This window comes from Carcharodon carcharias, chromosome 23 (assembly GCF_017639515.1).
Source record: "Carcharodon carcharias isolate sCarCar2 chromosome 23, sCarCar2.pri, whole genome shotgun sequence".
NCBI lineage: Eukaryota > Metazoa > Chordata > Chondrichthyes > Lamniformes > Lamnidae > Carcharodon > Carcharodon carcharias.
Window position 1 is genome coordinate 43077741 of NC_054489.1, and position 19925 is coordinate 43097665.

At 42.0% G+C, this 19925-nt stretch overlaps 1 protein-coding gene across 5 annotated transcripts in view; it reads left to right on the top strand.

Annotated features, from left to right (window-relative positions):
- The window catches only part of tlk2 (tousled-like kinase 2), a 153131-nt gene that overhangs the window by 77389 nt on the left and 55817 nt on the right, over positions 1-19925 (top strand). For all 5 annotated transcript variants that reach the window (XM_041173335.1, XM_041173337.1, XM_041173338.1 and 2 more), the window contains 4 exons: positions 8118-8228; positions 13096-13232; positions 18441-18593; positions 19302-19368. In XM_041173335.1, the coding sequence (XP_041029269.1) occupies positions 8118-8228; positions 13096-13232; positions 18441-18593; positions 19302-19368 (468 nt within the window). The remainder of the gene's footprint in view (positions 1-8117; positions 8229-13095; positions 13233-18440; positions 18594-19301; positions 19369-19925) is intronic.

Genomic DNA, 19925 nt, shown 5'->3' on the forward strand with positions numbered 1-19925 from the left:
TGTAGGGCCAACCTAAGACTCAACCTTATTTCAAGATTTGAGCAGTTAGTTTCTTTGTTCTAGTGTAAATGTGAAAGGTCTGGGAGTTGATTTTAAGCCTCAAACTTTCAAAATACATGAGAAGATGGTGCAAATTCACACATTTAAAGTGGCAAGAAGAAGATATAAAATGGCTTCTCATTTACTGCTACAAATGGAGAATCAGATGGCAAAAGTATGCAACTTAGTACACATCTTCTAACATTGTAGGTTATCTGACTATTCAAATGAATACAGTTCCTCAAAGCTTGTACATTGTTTAAAAAAAATAACATTAAAGTGGATCTGGTTGGTTGACTGATATATTTATAACTCTCATCTATTCAGTACTTGTGTTTGCACTATCTGCTTTATTGATGTGTGGAGTCGCAGCAAGTGTTTTGTAAGCATAGCGCTCATGGATTTTTGGGGTTGGGAAGTTTCACTGAATCTCTGTTCAAATTCTGTACAAGCATTGCTGCTAAGTAATGCTAGTGAGGGGAGGCCTCCGTGTGGCCCTGTTGTGCAACTACAGGTGTCAACTTGGCCTTTGGATAAGTTAATTGGATACCCTGTAGTAGAGATATGTTGCGCTAATGGAATTCCTTCAGGTTGCAGTGGTTCTGTAATGCCTTAGGCTCCTGCTGCAGCCTGATCCCGCCTACTTCTGTCAAGCAATGGATGACGTGTCACCAGAATGACAGAAAACTGCAAGTAATTCACAACTTAATGGCTGGCTGCCAGTCTTTACAAAATGGCGACGGAAAGTTTACACAGACCAATGTGGGTGGTTAGAGGAATTTTGTCCAGATCTTGGAGGGAGATGTGCTCTCCTGTTAACCTGAGCATACTGAAGATTAACATCTCATTCCAAACTCTTTAATTTCCCGGATGTGCCCTTCTGCAGTTCACCATTTCCCTGCTTTTTTCTACCCTTGAATATTTTGAGGGTTACTTCACTGCCTTCTTGCTCAGAAACTGGTTTGTCCTTGTATTTGGTCATAAATTAATTTGGTTGTTTCTCAAGTTAAAAAGCACCAGGGCAATTGCCAGCTCAGAGCGATGTCTCTGATAAGCAACATTGTCCTAATATTGTTGTTCTCAATGTCATTGGATGTGGTTGACTCCAGCTTTAAAAAAAATGTCATTTTAAATTTCAGCTTGCGACAGTCTGAATCAAATCCATGTTCTAAAACTATTAGTCATATGAAGTGTTTTTTGTGCTTTTCTGGTGAGAATGTGACCTGTTTATCTTCTCCACTTTCCAATCTCTATGTCTTCCAAACTTTATTCGGGTGAATAACCAATCCCACAGGAACCTGGTAGTACCGCCCTGAAAGTGGCCTCCAAAGGCAGTTCCCAGTCGCAGTTCTCACTAACATATTTAGCCACGGCAAAGTGTGAGCCTGAGTACCCAACCAATACATTGATGCACAGTGTTTTGATTCAACCTACAGCACCCACTTAAATTTACAGACAAACCATTGGTATGTGACTGTCATTTATTGCCCTCCAGGAGTAGGTTGTGTGGCTACACAATTCCACTTTTGGCTTTTGAAATCCACACATTTCTCTCATGGGCTAGAAATGAACTGATTCTTGAGATTTGAGCTGAACTGATTCTTGAGATTTGAGCATATTTTAAAACGAGATTGAGTAACCTTAAGTTTTTGGTGTCAGAGGCTTTCTAAATTAGGTGCTATGGAGAAATTCAGCTGCAGTGTTCCAGTTCGTGCCTGCCTGGGCATTGACACTGTTGCCTCAGATCAGACTGCCCAGTAAAAGCATGGTCCTGTGGGATGTGTCATTTGACACAGAGATGATGGGAAATTTTGACTTTGGCTCTGTTCTCCAAGTGCGGTAGAAAGAGAGACCAAAACAGGTAATTTCATTTTTATAAGAACCACCTGGTAGGAACCAAATTGTTAGAATGTGGCTGCTTTGAATAATTTTGATGCTTTTATAAAGTTTGTTCAGCGAAGTGTTTAAAAACGTAACTACTTCAAAAGAAAAATAATAATGCATGCTCAACTTCTCTTTTTTTTGTGGTCATGGTGGGAGGGAAAAGGAGGAGTACACAAGCTAGTAAATTTAAAAACTGAAAGCAGTGGAACTACATAATGATTTCATAGGCATCTGAAGGATAAAGCTGAGTTTATATGTTTTGGGTTGTAGGTGCTTAATGTTTAATGTAGACTGAATTTTCCAGACAAATTGTTGTATTCATCACTTCCACCAGATGGCAGCAGAGCCAGGAACGTCCACTGTTTGAGTACCACTAAAATCAAGCTAATTTTATCGTTCCAAGGTTAGATTTCTATCTAACAGAGCTGCAACTGAAGGAGGCATAGCTGCAGTTTTGGGATTATTCATGATAGTTTTCCATATTCATACTTGGACAGCATTTTCCATATGCTGGCAGAGTCCCTAATGCGTAAAACCTGAATCCTTACACAAGCCATGTACCTGTTAATCAGCCTAGAGGTAACAATCAATCATTAAATGTGTATATCTTTAAGTGAAGAATGCATGGGATAATCGCTGTATTCTCTCATCCCTACTGAAGGTAGAATAATCGACAAATGTGTGTACCAATTAATCTACCTGGTCATATATGGTTGAACAGTACTCAATAACCAATAGATACAGCAGGGCACAAACAGTAGAAATCCTTTTCTTTAAAAAAAAACTAGAATTCAATCGCTAGGGTTTGAAGTGGGATTTTTTTCTAAGCAAGTACACAACTTTTGGATAAGATACTCTGGTTCTTCTGGTGGGCCAAAAAGCTGCAGCACAAGTTCCAGTCTGCCCATCAATTTCAGGGCCTGTATGTTTTTGCCAGAATTGGAGGTCAGCAGAGAGCGCCTGTGGTTTTATGCCATAATGCTCCTTTCATGTTCCAATCATTGTTTCTGAAGTAAATCAACCAGAAAATGTTGTTACAATCACAGACCAGATCCCTACATTTTTGTACAATCCCAGACAAGAACTGCAAATTTTGTTACGATCCAGTTAGGGACCAGCAACTTTTAGCAGTAGGCAAGATTTGAAATCTCAGGTACTTACTAAGAGCAGAAAACCACAAGATACCACGGTTTTGAATAAGCAGAAGAAACTTTACTATACACAAGTTAACAAAGCAAACAGTCAATACTATCTATCTTATGCTCTAACGTCCAGGTAACATGAATTAACAGGTAAACTGTGGTCGAACACACCACAAACTGCACATTTAATAACAGACACAAGCAAGACCAGACCCCTGAATTTTCTCAGCAACCTACTCAGACATCAGTGAATCACAAAAATTCTTTGTAACTCTTTTTTCCTTCTGAGGGATTTCAGTTCCTCTCTTTCAGAGAGCTAGCCTGATCCCCAGCCAACAGCAGCTCTACTCTACCTGAATAGAGTTCCACGGGTACAGTCCTAACCCAATTTGCTCCCAGGTCCGCTCTCCTTGGGCTTCTTTTCCAGTTGGGCTGAGCTCCGACCGAGACTGTGCCCCCACCCCATGTTGGCCAGGCTACGTTCCAGCATCTAAACGTATGCACGGTCCCAGTTTATCAACCACACGGCTGCCAACAACTGATACTGGGCTCCACTAAGCCACAGTTCTTAGCAGCTGGAGCTACCAATGGCTTCTGGGGCCTCTGGGCCCCTCAGCAGCATGGAGCTAATGACAACGCTTCAGCTGCGCGGAGCAGAGTCTCCTCCCCTTCAGCTCCTGACCTGTTCACTAACTACTGCTCACTGACCCTTCAACTGACCCATGGTATCTCCCAACAGGGTTCAGCCCCCTGCCCTGATGCAGAGTCACATGTACCAACTTGGTACATTCTGTGACTTAAGTGTTAGTCTCCAGTCAACCAAGGGTCACTCCCACAGATGCTAACTTAAAAAAAAACACACAAAAATTCGTCAAAAAATTGATTTCACTGCGATGTCAAACATCTTTAACTTGGGAGGTAAGTTGTTAGTGGCTGGAAGTTGCAGTTTTCCATTTCACCAGGAGGAGTTCCACTGGCCTTTGCCATGAATTTGGGGTTGAAAATCGCCCAAAGAGTTCCAATGCTGACTAATATCCAGGAATCACTACTGGAAGATGTATGTTGTCAGGCAAGGGTAGCTGGGGTGCCTGTCATGTGTTGTCACTTGTCAGCGTTCCGTGACTAGGTTGACCTGAATAGTGGCCAAATGGATGAGGTACTAGAAAGCTGTCAATTTCAGGGAGAGAGATAGTTAACCTTCTTCCAAAAACCTACAATCTCATTTTCCTTTAGGGTAATTAAGAATGATGATGTAATTTTTAAGTTTGACTATTTAATTATACCCAAGGCCTACGAGTGCTTCTATCGGACTCCGGTTAAGGTGGACTGGAGTCCCACCTTCTCCACAACATGTGCCACCCAAAAGCGTAACACTAAAAGTAAGCGTAAACTTTTTTTTAATTGGGTCTCTCTCATCCCCGTCACAGACGTAGTCACTGACACTTTACCCATGAATTGGTCATCTTTGCACAGGTTACATTTGTTTCTGTTGATATTGGATGTTCTGCTAGAGAGAGTCTTTATTTTAGGTATAATCTTGCTGCTTTGTTTGGCAAGTGTTGCATAAATTGTTTCACTACCATTCGGCGAAAAAGTGAATAGAGCTAATTCCTTTATGAAAAGTTGCTTGCTGTACCTTTTCTATTGTCCTAGCCCTTACTGAAACAAATAACTACAGAAATAGTATGTGATACTTGAGCTGGCTGGATGGACTGTAGTGGTCTTTCTGTCTGATATGTCCATAAATTTGCAACTTAATTGAGTGACCTTGTATTTGAGGTAAGGAGGAGATGAAGGAGTAGAATATTGGAGCTGATCAGCTCATTTTTTTTTAGATATCACATCTAATGATGGACACACTCCATAACTAATCGAGTAGAGTGCAGCCTACTCTTTACCCAGGTCTTAGTGCAAATTATGATCAGTTTGAGCCGTTATTTGCACTAAATTCTTGCTTTGCGTTTTTTCTGTTGCTTAATTCAAATTATTGAAAAATTCAAATACATGTAAAAGGTGACTTAAAAGCTAATGCCCTCCTGAGAATTTAAAAAGCCAAATGGAATGTAAACCAACACCATTTCAAGTTCTAAATTAGCCTTGTGAAAAGCTGGGTGAGGGGAAGAAGAAACACATGAAGTACTGACAGCACAATAATTTATTGAGGTTTGGTGTCTGTGCCTGTGTGTTGGGGGATGTAGGGGAGTGGTGGGTGGGATATATGTTGGTTGCGGGGGAATGAGGTGTGTGTGTGTCACAGAGAAGCAATATCCACACCTCAGGAATTAACCGCCATCCGATATTATTTATATGAAAAAGAGATGGTCTTTAAAGCTGGGAGTCTGTGCTCATTGGGCAGTGGAGGGGAAGTGGGCCATTTCCCAACTTGGTGAACAGCCACATGAGCAGGGAGACAAAAAGAAGCCTGTTGTTGTGCAGCCCAATCCTGACGTGTCCTGTTTGTGAAATGAGCTGCCTTTTTAAACATGGAAATGAAGCTGACTTTAGTCCAAAGGTTGATTAATTGTGGACTCCTTTATCCTACAAAAGAAAGTATACTGGAATGCATGTAAACTTCCCCAGTGACGAAGATCAAAGAGTAAGGAGTCTAGAGATTTCTAGCATTTTGTTTCAGCGATGCAAACCCTTGCCAACCACATCAGTGTATATAGTAACTTATGGAAATGGCAGTCTGAAGTTTGGGCAAATACAAGGCCAGTAACAGCTGGAGAATTAAATTTGCACATGAATTATGAATGGCCCGACTGTTCTGAGCAACTAGCACTCTGCCCATGAACCCTCTGCATTTGAGCTAAAGTGATACAGCGCCTCCTGGCGGCATGCCAAAAGAAATTGAACATGCCGGCAGTCAAAGTGAGAGCATCAACTCAAGATTGGGCTAAAGTGTGTGGCCAGCATTTACACAAAAGATGATAAGCTCATCCTGTTACAATCTGGACACCTAATACAGTATATATGGGAATGTAAGCACTACATGTAAAACCACTTATAGTGGGAGTACACCTTCCGTAAAATGTAAACTGAGATTCTTTGATATGCTGAGTTTTTATTCCTTTTGTGCACATGGTTCTTTTATTGACTAAGCTCTCCAGAATCGTATGCCATGAACTAAGATAAGGAAATAATCATATGTTTGTCAGTGCCATCCTGTGAATGATCCCACTGGGAAAGGGTTGCCTCTCCTTCCTGTTTCTGAAAAAATGTTCCTAATTGTAAAAAAAAAACACAGAACTTTTGCAAAACACATTTGGAAATCTATTTCGGGGGTGTTTGTCAGAAAATCTTCCACTTTAATAAGTGCAGTTGTGAACTTTTTGGAAAACTTTTTGTCATTTATTATTTGGAAGGTGGAGAAGAGATTTTACTTTTATATTAAAAGAATTGGAAGAAGGGCAGTGGAGTCTTGTGATAATATTGCTGAAACCGAAAGGAAAAATCCTAAGACAGTTGTGAGACCGGCCTTGTTATTATCATGCAGAAGCTTGGGCAACATCAAGAAGAGAGGAACAAATGACTGGATATTAATGAGGTGCGGATGCTGAGATGGGCGTGTGAAACAACAAGAAGGGGCAGAATCAGGAACCAGCACATCAGGGGGTTAATGAAGATTGTGGGGGCGTCAAAGAAAGTAGCCAAGAAGAGAGTGAAATGGTGTGATCACCTGTTGTGGAGAGAGAGAGAGAGAGAATGGAAATGTGGTAAGATGAGTAATGGAGATGGGACTAGCAGGAAGAAGGTGAAGAGGCCGTCCTCAGGGTAGATGGGAAGATGTGGTGGCGAGAGACTTAACACAGGATCGGACGAGGGAATGGGTGCCAGGCAGGAGGAGCTGGAGGTGGGTTATCAACCAGCATTGTGGTGACCCCAGGTAAGATGGGAGAAGCAGAAAGAAGATAAGAGATATATTTTTAATAAAACTTTCATTTTTTTTGATTGTTCTGTGGTGAATTTTATATTCCTCAAAGCAAGGTTAGTTGGTGCTTGAAATTGATATTGTTCTCTTCTACTTAAATGTCACCCTGAAGCAGAAAGTATTATTGGGTTATGGTTAGATGAATATGCAAAAAACAATGGGGCAGGAAAAGAACTGCTGCTCCATTCAGCCTGGACCATGCAGTTTTGATACATGGTGCATCACAATGTGTACGTTTCCAAATAACGTGAAGAGCGACCAAGTCATTTGCAAGTAAAGGCATCTGCAGCATAAAGCTTCCCCTATCTTTTTCCCAACTATGTGCCTGTGTTTCAAATTCTGAATACACTTTTCCACTTCGCAAATCATCTACAAGCGACTTCTGAGATTGCCAGCCCTCCCCGTGCCAGTTATTGGTTGGTTTGCTGTGGAACTGGGCTGAGGCAGCCCAATACTTTAATAATTATAGGATGCTTCTAGCCAACAGAGAAGGGGCTGTCATCCCATTGTGGGCTAGATACGAAGCTGGGTCCCAAAGCTGAAAGGCCAGTGTCTAATTTGCTGTACCGTCTAAAGCCTCCCTTTGTTAAAGAATTCTGTGGCTTCCACAGCATCCTGTGTGGACTTGTATCCCAACCGCACGTGGTGTGAAAAGCTGAAATGCTTCTTTGGATGTTCGTGGTGAAAGCTATTTCTGTGGTGCAGGGTCAGACTGTACAACAGCGGGCATTTGAACCTAGAGTTTCTGACTGGTGTTATTTTTTTTTTACCAGCAGTTGAATCGTTTATAAAGAATGGACTATCACAGGTGTTGAAGTAACAATACCAAACAGAACATTTTGGCCGCAGTGCACTATTTTAATTTTATAGTACCGGAACTTTCCCTACAGGGCCTCTAAGGAAATTGAAACTGAAAGGCAGCAATTTTTTTTCCCTGTGGCCATTTCATCAACAAGAACTTGGATTTATATAGCACCTTTTATTGTTGTAAATGGTTAGACATGCTGTTTATTTGTCGTTAATCTTAAAGGCAGCATGGGCATTGTCAATAACAACAGATGCTGTTGTACTATGTTGTAAGTGTAGCAGTGGCTCATTGACTTTCTTTCTTTCTATTTCAGACAAATTGTGATTTAAGACGACAAATAGATGAGCAACAGAAAATGCTTGAAAGATATAAAGAACGGTTAAATAAATGTGTGACAATGAGCAAAAAGCTACTAATAGAAAAGGTACGATGGCCATTAATTTGAGAGCGATCATTGAAAGCATTGCTCCACAGGAAATATAGGGAGAATTCTTTGTATCCAGAGTACTTTGCTATTTTAAAGAACATATTGGCCTTAGGAGAATTTTGATTGACTTTGTTTTAGAAGCTTCTGTTTTCCCAGCAGGGTCTCACTCACTGCTAGACTGCTTTAATGCCATCATCAATGTTTTGTCAGCTCTCTTGGGTGGATGTAAAAGATCCCATGGTACTATTTCAAAGAAGGGCAGGGCGTTCTCCAAGGTATCTTGTCCAATATTTATCTCCCAAGTCAACATCATGAAGAAACGGATTTTCAGGTCATTATCAACATTGCTGTTTGTGGGAACATGCTCTGCAAAAGTTGGCTGCCACAATTCTTTCATTGACTGTAAAGCACTTTGGGGGGTCCTGAGATTGTTAAAAACAATATATATATATATATAAAGTACAAGTCTTTCATTATTGCTTTCTTTCTACAACAGTTCCACTGAAAACAGTGGGGTCTTGAAAGAAAGGCCTGAGGCTAATCTCATAGCATAAAATAAGAAGTGCTTCCAATACCATCCTCTTGCGTATGGCTTGTGTATTGAGTGAGGGAATTATTTTGTTCCATTTTTCCTTCAGTTTAAATGGGGATTATTACAGATACTGAGGGTTGTTGATCAGTGCCCTCCCCCTGGCAGAAGCTGTCTCTTACCCCCCCCTCTCCAAATCAGATTGGTTGCCATCTGCAAAGCATCAATAGCTGGAATGAGATATTAAATTATAGGCATAAGTATTGCTATTTTTAGTGATTGATTAAGGAGTTGGTATCAAACTTGCAAGCTGCTATTTCATTATGTGATACTAATAATGAATACGTAAGTATTTTGGGATAGTATTCTTCAGTTTCATTTGTTAAGTTGATAGGAAACCAGCACAAGAGGGAGTGGCATATATAACCATATTTTACATCTTCTCATTCATGCAGCTGGCTCACAATGTAAATGAGGCACTTCCATTTCCCAAGAGGTAGCCAGTCCGAATGCACAACCCAGATCATGGCATCAAGCAGGACTTCCAAATTTTTAAAAATTACTATTATTATTGGCATCTGTCTATCTCATGAGACAATGGACTATGCCCAGGGTGTATGTTCACTCTGACAAGAAACCTTTCAAATGTTCTGAATGTGAGAAGAGCTTTAAAACCACAAGTGTTCTGCTGAGACACCAGAGAGTTCACACTGGGGAGAGACCGTTCATCTGCTCTGACTGTAGGAAGGGATACACTCGCTCATCCCACCTGCTGACACACCAATGCACTCACACTGGGGAGAGGTCGTTCACCTGCTCTGAGTTTGGGAAGGGATTCATTCGGTCAACCCATCTGCTGACCCACCAGCGAGTTCTCAAGTGAGTGCTGCTTTAGTGCTGCTGCTAATCATGTCCGGGAATGAGCCATGTTCATGCTGACATGCTGGAGTTTGTTTCTGCTGATGTTCGTGATCCCTATAACTGGATTGGAGCTTATTATGTGGCTAAATGTCAAATGAACTAATGTTGTTACAGGCATACTGTCGAGACCTTCATTTCTCCAACATAAGAGGAGATTAATTGATGTCCTGTTGATGACTGCTCCATTTTTGGAGCCTTTTCTCCTTTCTAACTCTAGGTTATTTCAGTTCTCGTGCCTTCAATTGCTCTCACGGACAAGTCCCAGCTCCCTATACCTTCCAGATTGTCTCTCCTAGCCTTGGGATCCAGGGAAGATATCGGTAACACTCCCGGGATCACTAAACACATAACTCAGTCTTTTGTTCTGTTAGGCTGGAATCATTGAGGACGGTGATGTTTGTGGAGCCTACTCTTCCTGTTAGTTGTTTAATTATCCATTCCTTTCCTGACTGGATGTGGCAGGACTGCAGAGCTTTGATCTGATCCATTGTTTTTGGGATTGCTTCACCCTGCCTCGAACGTGCTGCACTGTCCCATCATGTAGGGTCACCAGATTGCTTCACCCTGCCTCGAGCATGCTGCATTGTCCCATCGTGTAGGGTCACCAGATTGGAATCTCAGTTTTAGGAATGCCTGGTGCTGCTCCTGACATGTTCTCCTGCAGTTCATGTTCAACCAGGGTCCCTTGGCTTGATGGTAATGGTAGAGAAAGGGATATGTGGACCATGTGGTTACTGATTGTGGCTGAATACAATTCTGCTGTTGCTGATGATCCGCAGCACCTCATGGATGCCCATTTATATCTAGATCCATCCTGAATCTATCCCATAGTGATAGTGCCTCGCAACATGATGGACGGTATCCTCAGTGTGAAGACGGGACTTTGTCTCATAAGATCACAAGAATTAGGAGCAGGAGTAGGTCATTTGGCCCCTTGAGCCTGTTCCACCATTAATAAGAACATGGCTGATCTCATTGTGGCCTTAACTCCACTTTCCTGTCTGCCCTCCCCACCCCACCGATTAACTCGATTCCCAGGATGAAGAACTGTAGCTACGTGGGTAGATTGGAGAGGTTGGGTCTGTTTTCTTTGGAGAAAAGAAGGCTGAGAGGAGACTTAATAGGGGTATTCAAGATTCCGAGGGGTATGGACAGGGTAAATAGTGAGAAACTGTTGCCACGTTCTTGAGTGCATCAAGAGCTAGAGGTCACACATTCAAAATAATGGGCAAAAGGAGTAAAAGTGATGTGAGGAATTTTGTTTTTTACCCAGAGGGTGGTTGGAGTCGGAACGAACTTCCTGAGAGGGTGGTGGAGGCAGGTTCGATCGAGGTATTCAAAAGGGAATTGGATTGCTACCTGAAGAGAGAATGTGCGAGGTTATGGGGACAAGGCAGGGTAGTGGGATGAGGTATAATGCTCTTTCAGCAAGCCAGTGCAGACTCGATTGGCCAAATGGCTTCCTTCTGCACTGTAGAGATTCTGTGATGTCACTTCTGTACTGAACATCATCTGTTTTAGCTGTTGAGGCCGATTCGTGATTGGCGATCCCTTCTGCAACTGGCACAGATGAATAGCCTTGGTGGGCGCTCTCCTCCGCCATCTGGTCATTTCTTTGGCGACCTCGTTTTCCACACCCTCCCTGACTGCTTGTCTCCAGGCACTCCGGTCAACAACAAGGAATTCCCATGCAGCGACTCCGATGCCCATAAACTTGAAGTCTTGCTTGCCATAGAGCATTTCTTTGGGGCTGTGCCCATCATCCATTCGGTTTACATGCCCATGCCCCAGTCACCGAGTTGCGGTTGACTCAAGGGCAAACATGTCGGGGATCCCTGCACTCTGTGTACTTCCATATTTGCCACTTTGTCTTGCCAGGAGTTGCCCAGCGTTTGTCTGAGGCAGAGGAAGTGATAGCTGTTCAACTGCTTTTCTTGGCTTGTCCATGCCTCACTACTCTAAAGGAGGGTGCTGCGAATACAAGCCTGCTACACACAAAGCTTTGTATTTTCACTTAGTTTGCTTTTGATCCGCACTAGACTTCTCAACTTGACATGACAGCTGCGGCCTTAGCAATCCTGGTGCTGACTTCGGCATCAGGATTCAGGTTGCGGGAATTTGTCGATCCAAGTTATGTGAAGCTGTCAGTGACTCCCATCAACACTGATAATCTCACTCTGGAAGATGGAGTCTTTAGGTCCTGGCCCAGGATCTTGGTCTTCCAGCCGCTGATTTGTCAGTCCAAACTCCTTGCAAGCCCTGGAGAACCGACCTACAAGCTGTTGCAAGTGAATTTCAGTATGGAATGCTAGCACGGCATCGCCATCAGATAGCAACTCACGGACTAGGACATTACGCACTTTGGTCTTGGCTTGCCATTGGCTCTGGTGTGCAGGAAGACACCCTCAATTGAATGGTCAAAAGTGTCCAAAGAGCAACATGAAGAAAAATATGCCAAAGAGAGTTGGCACCAGGACACAGCCCTGCGTTCGAGGGCTGTTGACCTTGAAAGTGTCCGATGATGCTCCATTGTAAATGATGAAACTGCATGTTCTCATGGAAAGAAGAAATGAAGCCCAGGAGTCCAGGCAGGCAGCCAACTTTTCACATCCGTTTAAAGAGCCTGCCTCTGCTGACGAGGTCGAAGGCCTTGGTGAGGTCTGTGAAAGAGATGTGCAGTAGTCTGTGCTGTTTGCGGCACTTGTAACTGCTGAGTGAGAAAATCATATCAACTGTTGACTGTCAGCACTTGAAGCCACATTGAGACTCTGGGTCGATGCATGATTCCAGGCAGGGTCTGCAATCTGATCAGAGCAATGTGAGCAAAGACCTTCCCCACAATACTGAACAAGAATATACCTCAGTAATTATTGCAGTCACTGCAATCCCCTTTGTTTCTTTGTTTTTGTACAAGGTGACAATTTTTGTATCACACATGTCTATGCAAATGCTATTCTCTGTTCTTACATTCAAAGTTGGACTTTGATTATTTTAGATGTCTCACTTCTGTCACTCCACTGGCTTTCAGGAGTGTGTTGTTGGGAGTGCTGGGTATACTATGAACTGACCAGAAGTGGGGGCGGAGGGGGGTTGGTGGCAGGTGTTAGCTGCTGAGCTCCTGGCTGGGTGTTCTTTGCATCTCCTAGTACTCAGTGGTCGAAGGGGTTAACCAGTCTGTATTGTCAATCACAGGATGCCACGAGCCTGGGGAAACTTTGAGAGACAAATGGGAGTGGGATTAGAGAGTAGTTAAATAACCGGATGCTCAAAATTACCTGTGCTCTTCAGCCTTTCGAACTTCATGACCACAGGATGTCATTCATTGTGAACACAACAATACAAGGAGTGAGGGTTAGCTGGCTAATTGTGTTTTTTCACTTTTTGTAAATCTGTTGTAATTTTTTTCCTGTTCAGTCAAAACAAGAGAAGCTTGCCTGTCGAGACAAAAGTATGCAGGACCGTCTGCGACTAGGACACTTCACCACAGTCCGGCATGGAGCCTCCTTCACTGAGCAATGGACAGATGGTTACGCGTTTCAGAATCTTATTAAGTAAGTACTGACGGTTGAGCTATGGCCAAAGTGTGGCAATGGGACTGTGCTCACTTTAACATTCCTGCTCCTGACAGCTCATCACAAAATGGCAGTAATTTTTGTCTTCACTGCCTTGGCAGAGTGGTGCCCGTCCCTTCTTGAACCTGCCTGATTTTCATCACATTGATCAGAATGGAAGGAAAATCGGGCGAGTTGTCCCACAGGATTGGGGTCCATTCTGCCAGATTACTGCCTGGGAAAAGGAGGATAATGTTGACTCCTAAACCCCCAATGTCATTTTGTATGTAAATACAAATTAGGAGTAGGGCAATCAGCCTTTCAGGCCTGCTCCATCATTCAATAAGATCATGACTGATCTAATTGTGGCCTCAACTCTACATTCCCGCCTATCCCCGATAACCTTTGATTCCCTTGTTAGTCAAAAATCTATCTATCTCTGCCTTAAAAATATTCCATGACCAAGTCTCCACTGTTCTCTGGGAAAGAGTTCTGAAGTTTCAGACCCTCTGAGAGAAAAGGTTTCTTCTCATCTGTGTCTTAAATGGGGGATCCCTTGTTGTTTAAATTGTCCCCCCTAGTTCTAGTCTCTCCCACAAGGGAAAACATCCTTTCAGCATCCACCCTGTCAAGTCCCCTCAGGATCTTCTATGTTTCAATTAGGTCATCTCTCATTCTTCTGAACTCCAATGGATACAGGCCCAGCCTGCCCAACCTTGCCTCATAAGATAACGCCCCTCCATCCCAGAGATTAGTTGAGTGAACCCTCTCTGAACTGCTTCTAACACAGTTATATCCCTTCTTAAATAAGGAGAACAAAACTGTACGCAGTACTCTAGATGTGGTCTCATCAACACCCTGTACAACTGCAGCAAAACATTTTGAATTCTATTCCACTTGTAAAAAATGACAACATTCCACTTGCCTTCCTAATCACTTGCTGTACCTGCATGCTACTCTTTTGTGATTCCTGTACCAGGTCACCCAGATCCCTCTGTACCTCAGAATTCTACAATTTATTTCAGTTTAAATAACATGCTGCTTTTCTATTCTTCCTGTCAAAGTTGACAAATTCACATTTCCCACATTGTATGCCATCTGCCAAATTATTGCCCACTCACTTAATCTATCTATATTCTTTTACAGACTCCTATGTCCTCTTCACAATTTACTTTCCTACATATCTTTGTGTCATCAGCAAATTTAGTGATCATACATTCAGTCCCTTCATCCAAGTCATTTGATATAAATTGTAAATAGTTGAGGCCTCAGCATTGATCCCTGTGGCACTCCACTCGTCAAATCTTGCAAAGTAAAAATGATCCATTTATGTCTACTCTCTCTTCCCTGTTAGCTAACCAATCCTCTATCCATGCTAATAGTTACTCCCCTACACCATGAGCTCTTATTTTGTGTAGTAACCCTTGATGTGGCACCTTGTCAAATGCTTCTGGAAATCGAAGTACAACACATCCACAGGTTCCCCTTTATCTATATTGCTTGTTACTTCCTCAAAGAACTCCAATAAAGTAGTCAAACATGATTTCACTTTCACAAAAGCATGTTGACTCTGCCTGATTGCATTGAGATTTTCTAAGTGCCCCGCTAAAACCTTGATAATAAATTCTGGCAATTTCCCTATGTCAGGTGTTAAGCTAACTGGCCTGTAGTTTCCTGCTTCCTGTCTCCCTCCTTTCTTCAATACAATAGTCACACATGCTATTTCCCAAACTGATGGGACATTTCCTGAATTGAGGGAATTTTGGAAAATTAAAACCAATGCATCTTCTATCTCAGCAGCTACTCCCTTTAGGATCTCAGATGAGGTCCATCAAGACATGGGAATTGTCAGCTTTTAATTCTAATCATTTTCTCAGTACCTTTTCCTTGCTGATTGCAATTGTTTTGAGTTCCTCCCTCCCTTTCACCTCCTGATTTATGCCTATGTCTGGGATGTTGTTTGTATCCTCTATGATGAAGAAAGGTGTAAAATATCTGTTCAGTTTATCCAACATTTCCTTAAGTTCCATTATTAATTCCTCATTCTCAATCTCTAGGGAACGATGCTCACTACTTTTTTCTTTTTCAAATACCTGTAGAAATTCTTAGTGTTTTATATTTCTAGCAAGTTATCTCTTGTATTCTAATTTCTCCCTGCTTATTAATTTTAGTCATTCTTTGCTGTTCTTTATATTCTGTCCAATCTTCTGACCTGACACTTATCTTTGTGGAATTATACGCTTTTTCTTTCAATTTGATGCTATGTTTAACTACCTTAGTTAAGCTACACAGTCCTTTCCTTTCATTCTAGTGAGAAAGAAAGACTCTATCTTTTCCAACTATTCTGAAATATCTCCTTAAATATCTGCCACTGCATCTCTACTGACCTATCCCTTAACTTAATTTCCTAGAAAATTTTAGCCAGCTCTGTCTTCATGCCCTTGTAATTGCCTTTATTTAAATTTAAAACACACTACTCTTAGATCCATTCTTCTCTCCCTAATACTGAATGTGAAATTCAATTATATTATGACCACTGCTACCTAGGGGCGCCTTCGCAATGAGTTCATTAATTAATCTGGTTGGCTCTGAATGTGCTGCTCTAAGAAACTGTCCTGAAAACACCCTATGAACTCATCATCAGGCTACCTTTTCCAAATTAATTCATCCAGTCTATATATAGATGATTATTGCTGTACCTTTCTCATAAACTCTCATTTTTTCCTGTATACCCCATCCTACAGTATGGTTACTGTTAGGGGAACTATAAACCAATCCTACAAGTGACTTCTTATCTTTACTATTTCTCATCTCTACCCAAAATTATTCTACATCTTGATTTCCAGAACGAAGGCCATCTTTCTCTATTGTACCAATGTCATCCTTAATTAACAGAGCTACCCCTCTATCTTTTCCAAGCTTCCTGTCCTTCCCTAAATGTCATGTACCCTTGAATATTCAGATCCCAATCTTAGCCATTACAGGGACATGGCTGCAAGATGACTATCAGATCAGATTGTGAATTAAAAGTCTGTAGCCACCCAGAAGTTCCACTGGGCAGATGAGCACTTGTGAATGGAGAGTGTGGTGAGGAGAGAAATTGGTTTTCTGTATTTCGATGTATCAGCATCTTATTTGTATTGAAAGTTCAAAAGGTTTTCAAAAAATTGTTGGAAAATGGTAAAGTAAACAAGTCATCAAAGGTATTTTTGTATGTACTCTCCGTGAATAATAACCCACGTGAGCCGAAAACCAACAGGATAAGAAAGGAAAGCTACAGAAATGCAAATATAGGAAGGAGAATGGTAAAGATATTGAAACTCAATATAAGAGAGGACCTGATTAATATGGAACAAGCATTTTGCAAACCAGTGAAAATCAATAACTTAGAGAGAGAAAAACTGAAACAAAAAAAATCTTTTAGGGGAGGAAACCATTAGGAAGGCGAAACACAATAGTATGTACAGTAGCTAGAAACCGGACTCCTACTCCCAATCAATCCCATGATTTATGGAGCAGCAGATGATAAGGTTGTATGTAGCCATCCCTGTTGATTTTTATGTAGTGTGAATTTTTAAACAAGAACCATGATAGATGGAAACTCTAACCTGTTGGTCAGATAATTGTCTGTGTGATCAGTGATGTGTTTGTGTGTGTTTGGGGGGTGGGGGATGTTTATTGTATGGGTGTCCAGTAACATTTGCAATTTTAAACTGCTGCTACACAACCCTCTGAAATGACCTAGCAAGTCAGTCAGTTGTATCAAACCACCTATCAAAAATTCTAAAAGTAAAATTGGATAGACCACCCAGCATTGACCTAGGCACAGCCCATGGGTGAGAGTGACTGCCTTGAATCAAGACAACATTAGATAGAATGTGGCATCAAGAGTCCAAGTAAAATTGAAGTCACTAGAAATAGGGATAAGTTCTCCACTGGTTGGAGTCATACCCAGCACAGGTGAAGATGGTTGTGCTTGTTGGAGGCCAGTCACCTCAATCCCTGCAGGAGTTCCTCAGGGTTGTGTCCTAGACCCAAGCACCTACAGTTGCTTCATCAAAGCCCTTCTCTCCATCCTATGGTCAGAGATGGGAATGTTCACTGATCATTACACAGTGTTCAGTTCCATTCACAACTCCTCAGATGATGAAGCAGTCCGTGCCCATGTGCAGCAAGACCTGTACCACATTCAGGCATGGGCCACCATGTCACAAGTAACAGTCGTGCCTCACAAGTGTCGGGCAATGGCCACTTCTAACGAGAGAATCCAGCCACCTCCCCGTGACATTCAACAGCAATATTATAACTGAATCCCCCACCCACAACATCTTGAGTGGGGGTGGGGCTAGGGTCAGTGCTGTCATTCTTACCCATGGGCTGTGCCTAGGTTAATGTTGGGTGGTCTATCCAGTTTTACTTTTAGAATTTTTAACAGATGGTTTGATACAACTTTACTGGACCCAGCCACATAAATATTGTGCAGCAAGAACAGATCAGAGGCTGGGTAAAGCTTGTTGACCATATCCATCGCACAAGTCAGACCCAACTGCCTGGATGAGTGAAGCTCGGACAATACTCGCAAATCTCAACCCCATCCAGGTAAAAGCTGCCAGCTTGACTAGTACCTATCACCCACCTTAAACATTGACTCTCTTTACCACTGGTGCCAGGTGACAACAGTGTGTATGATATACAAGATGCATTGCAGTAACTGGTCAATGTTCCTTCCACAGCACCTTCCAAACCTGCAACCTCTACCACCTAAAAGAACAAGGGCAGCACCACTTGCATGTTGCCCTCCAAGTCACACAACATCCTGACTTGAAACAATATCACTGTTCCTTCACTGTCACTGAGTGAAAATCCTTGAAGTTCCTACCTACAGCAATGTGGGTGTACTTACACCACCAGGACTGCCATGGCTCTAAAAGGGTAGTTTACCACCAACAGCATCTTCTCGAGGGTAATTGGAGATGGACAGAAATGCTGCTCTAGCCAACAACGTCCACATCCCATGAACAAATAATTTTTTTAACTACTTTGTGTTGCAGTTTTAGAGCATGTGCGCTGCTTTTTGTTGCTGATCCATTAAAATTCATTAACACAGTTGGATCGTTTCAGCTGACCCCACCCCTCACTTTCCCTTGCCATGGAGCTCTCCCACAGTCTCAAATTCACCTTTTTAAATTCTTTATGATTGTCATGCAGACAACAGGAGCGGATAAACACCCAGCGAGAGGAGATTGAGCGACAGAGGAAGCTGTTAGCAAAACGGAAACCAGCAGCCATGTGTCAGATGCTGCCTACAAATAATGAGCAAAAACAGAGGAAAAACAAAGCAAATGGAGCAGAAAATGAGACGTGAGTCAGGTTACAAGCAAATTGACCTTAAAGTGACTATTTAGTTATGCAGTCAATTGATTGAGCCTTTTGGTCTCTTTTAATGATCTTTCACTGGTTCCACATTTGCTCTATTTGCCTGACAGCATTCAGAGTCTGCACTTTATGCTGAAACCTTTGTTCTGTAAATATATCTGATTATAAAGGATAATAAGGAATGGATATCAGGGACCCCAGTTCTTTGGTAATGGAAAAAATAGCTGTAACTTAAGTTACTTAAACTTATGGGTGGGTTGTCTTATAAAGAAAGGTTGTACAGGTTAGGCTTGTATCCGCTGGAGGTTAGAAGATTAAGAGGTGACTTGATTGAAGTATTAGATATTTACCAAAAATAAGTTTAAAGTAATTTCTCGAGCAACTACCAGCTACCGGAGCAGTGTGGAAGGAGTGTGGCACTGTCAGAGGTGCTGTCTTTCAGATGAGATGGAAACGGAAACCTTGTTTGCGGCAAAGCGCCATCAGCCAGTTCAGTTTGAATAAATCCAAGTCTAAGATGCAATGCACTTCACCAAACCTCTGAAGTTTACAAAATTAATGCTTCTGGTTTTTAAACCTTGAAAGAGATGAATTAAATGTTCAGTGCAAAACTCTCAAGGTTGTGCTGTAACTAATGATGCTGCGGTTAACCTCAGCAGAAATATGATAACCTGTTTGTTTTCCTTTTTGCAGCTTGACTTTAGCAGAATACCATGAACAGGAAGAAATCTTCAAACTAAGATTAGGACATTTAAAAAAGGTTTGTTGAACCTTCTTCCTGTGCCAGAGGATTGTGTTCTCTGCCAAACTGGGGTCTGTAAGAGGATCTCTGCTTCCAAGGCAGATTCAGCCATTCATTTGATTTGTTTATTTTTCCCCTCTCTCTTTCTCCTTTGTTGCTTTATCCTGATTTAAATTTTCTGCAATGAACAGCTGTTTTTATTTGGAGAAGGGGAAATCTGATGCGTATTTTAGAAGTTGGGACAGGGATCTCTGGAAGTGTGTTAATATTTTCATTGTGTTTCTGGGAGTATGCCAGTGCTTACAAGGGATCTTTAGCATAGAAAAGTTTGAAAATCAATGTGTAATTCAAACACTGCTCTGAACACACTGTCCTGGTCCACCAAAATGTTTGAGTCCTGTTGGATAAAGTATTAGTCTGCTTAGACTTGAGAACCAGGGAGTGAAGTAACTTCACCAGGGACAGCGATATGGGAAAGCATGTACTGCACTTCATAAAGGATATTTGAGCAAGATGTTCTGCACAGAGAACTTTATCCTTTTCTCTCCTGTACTGAAGGTGCTGAATCTTACTGG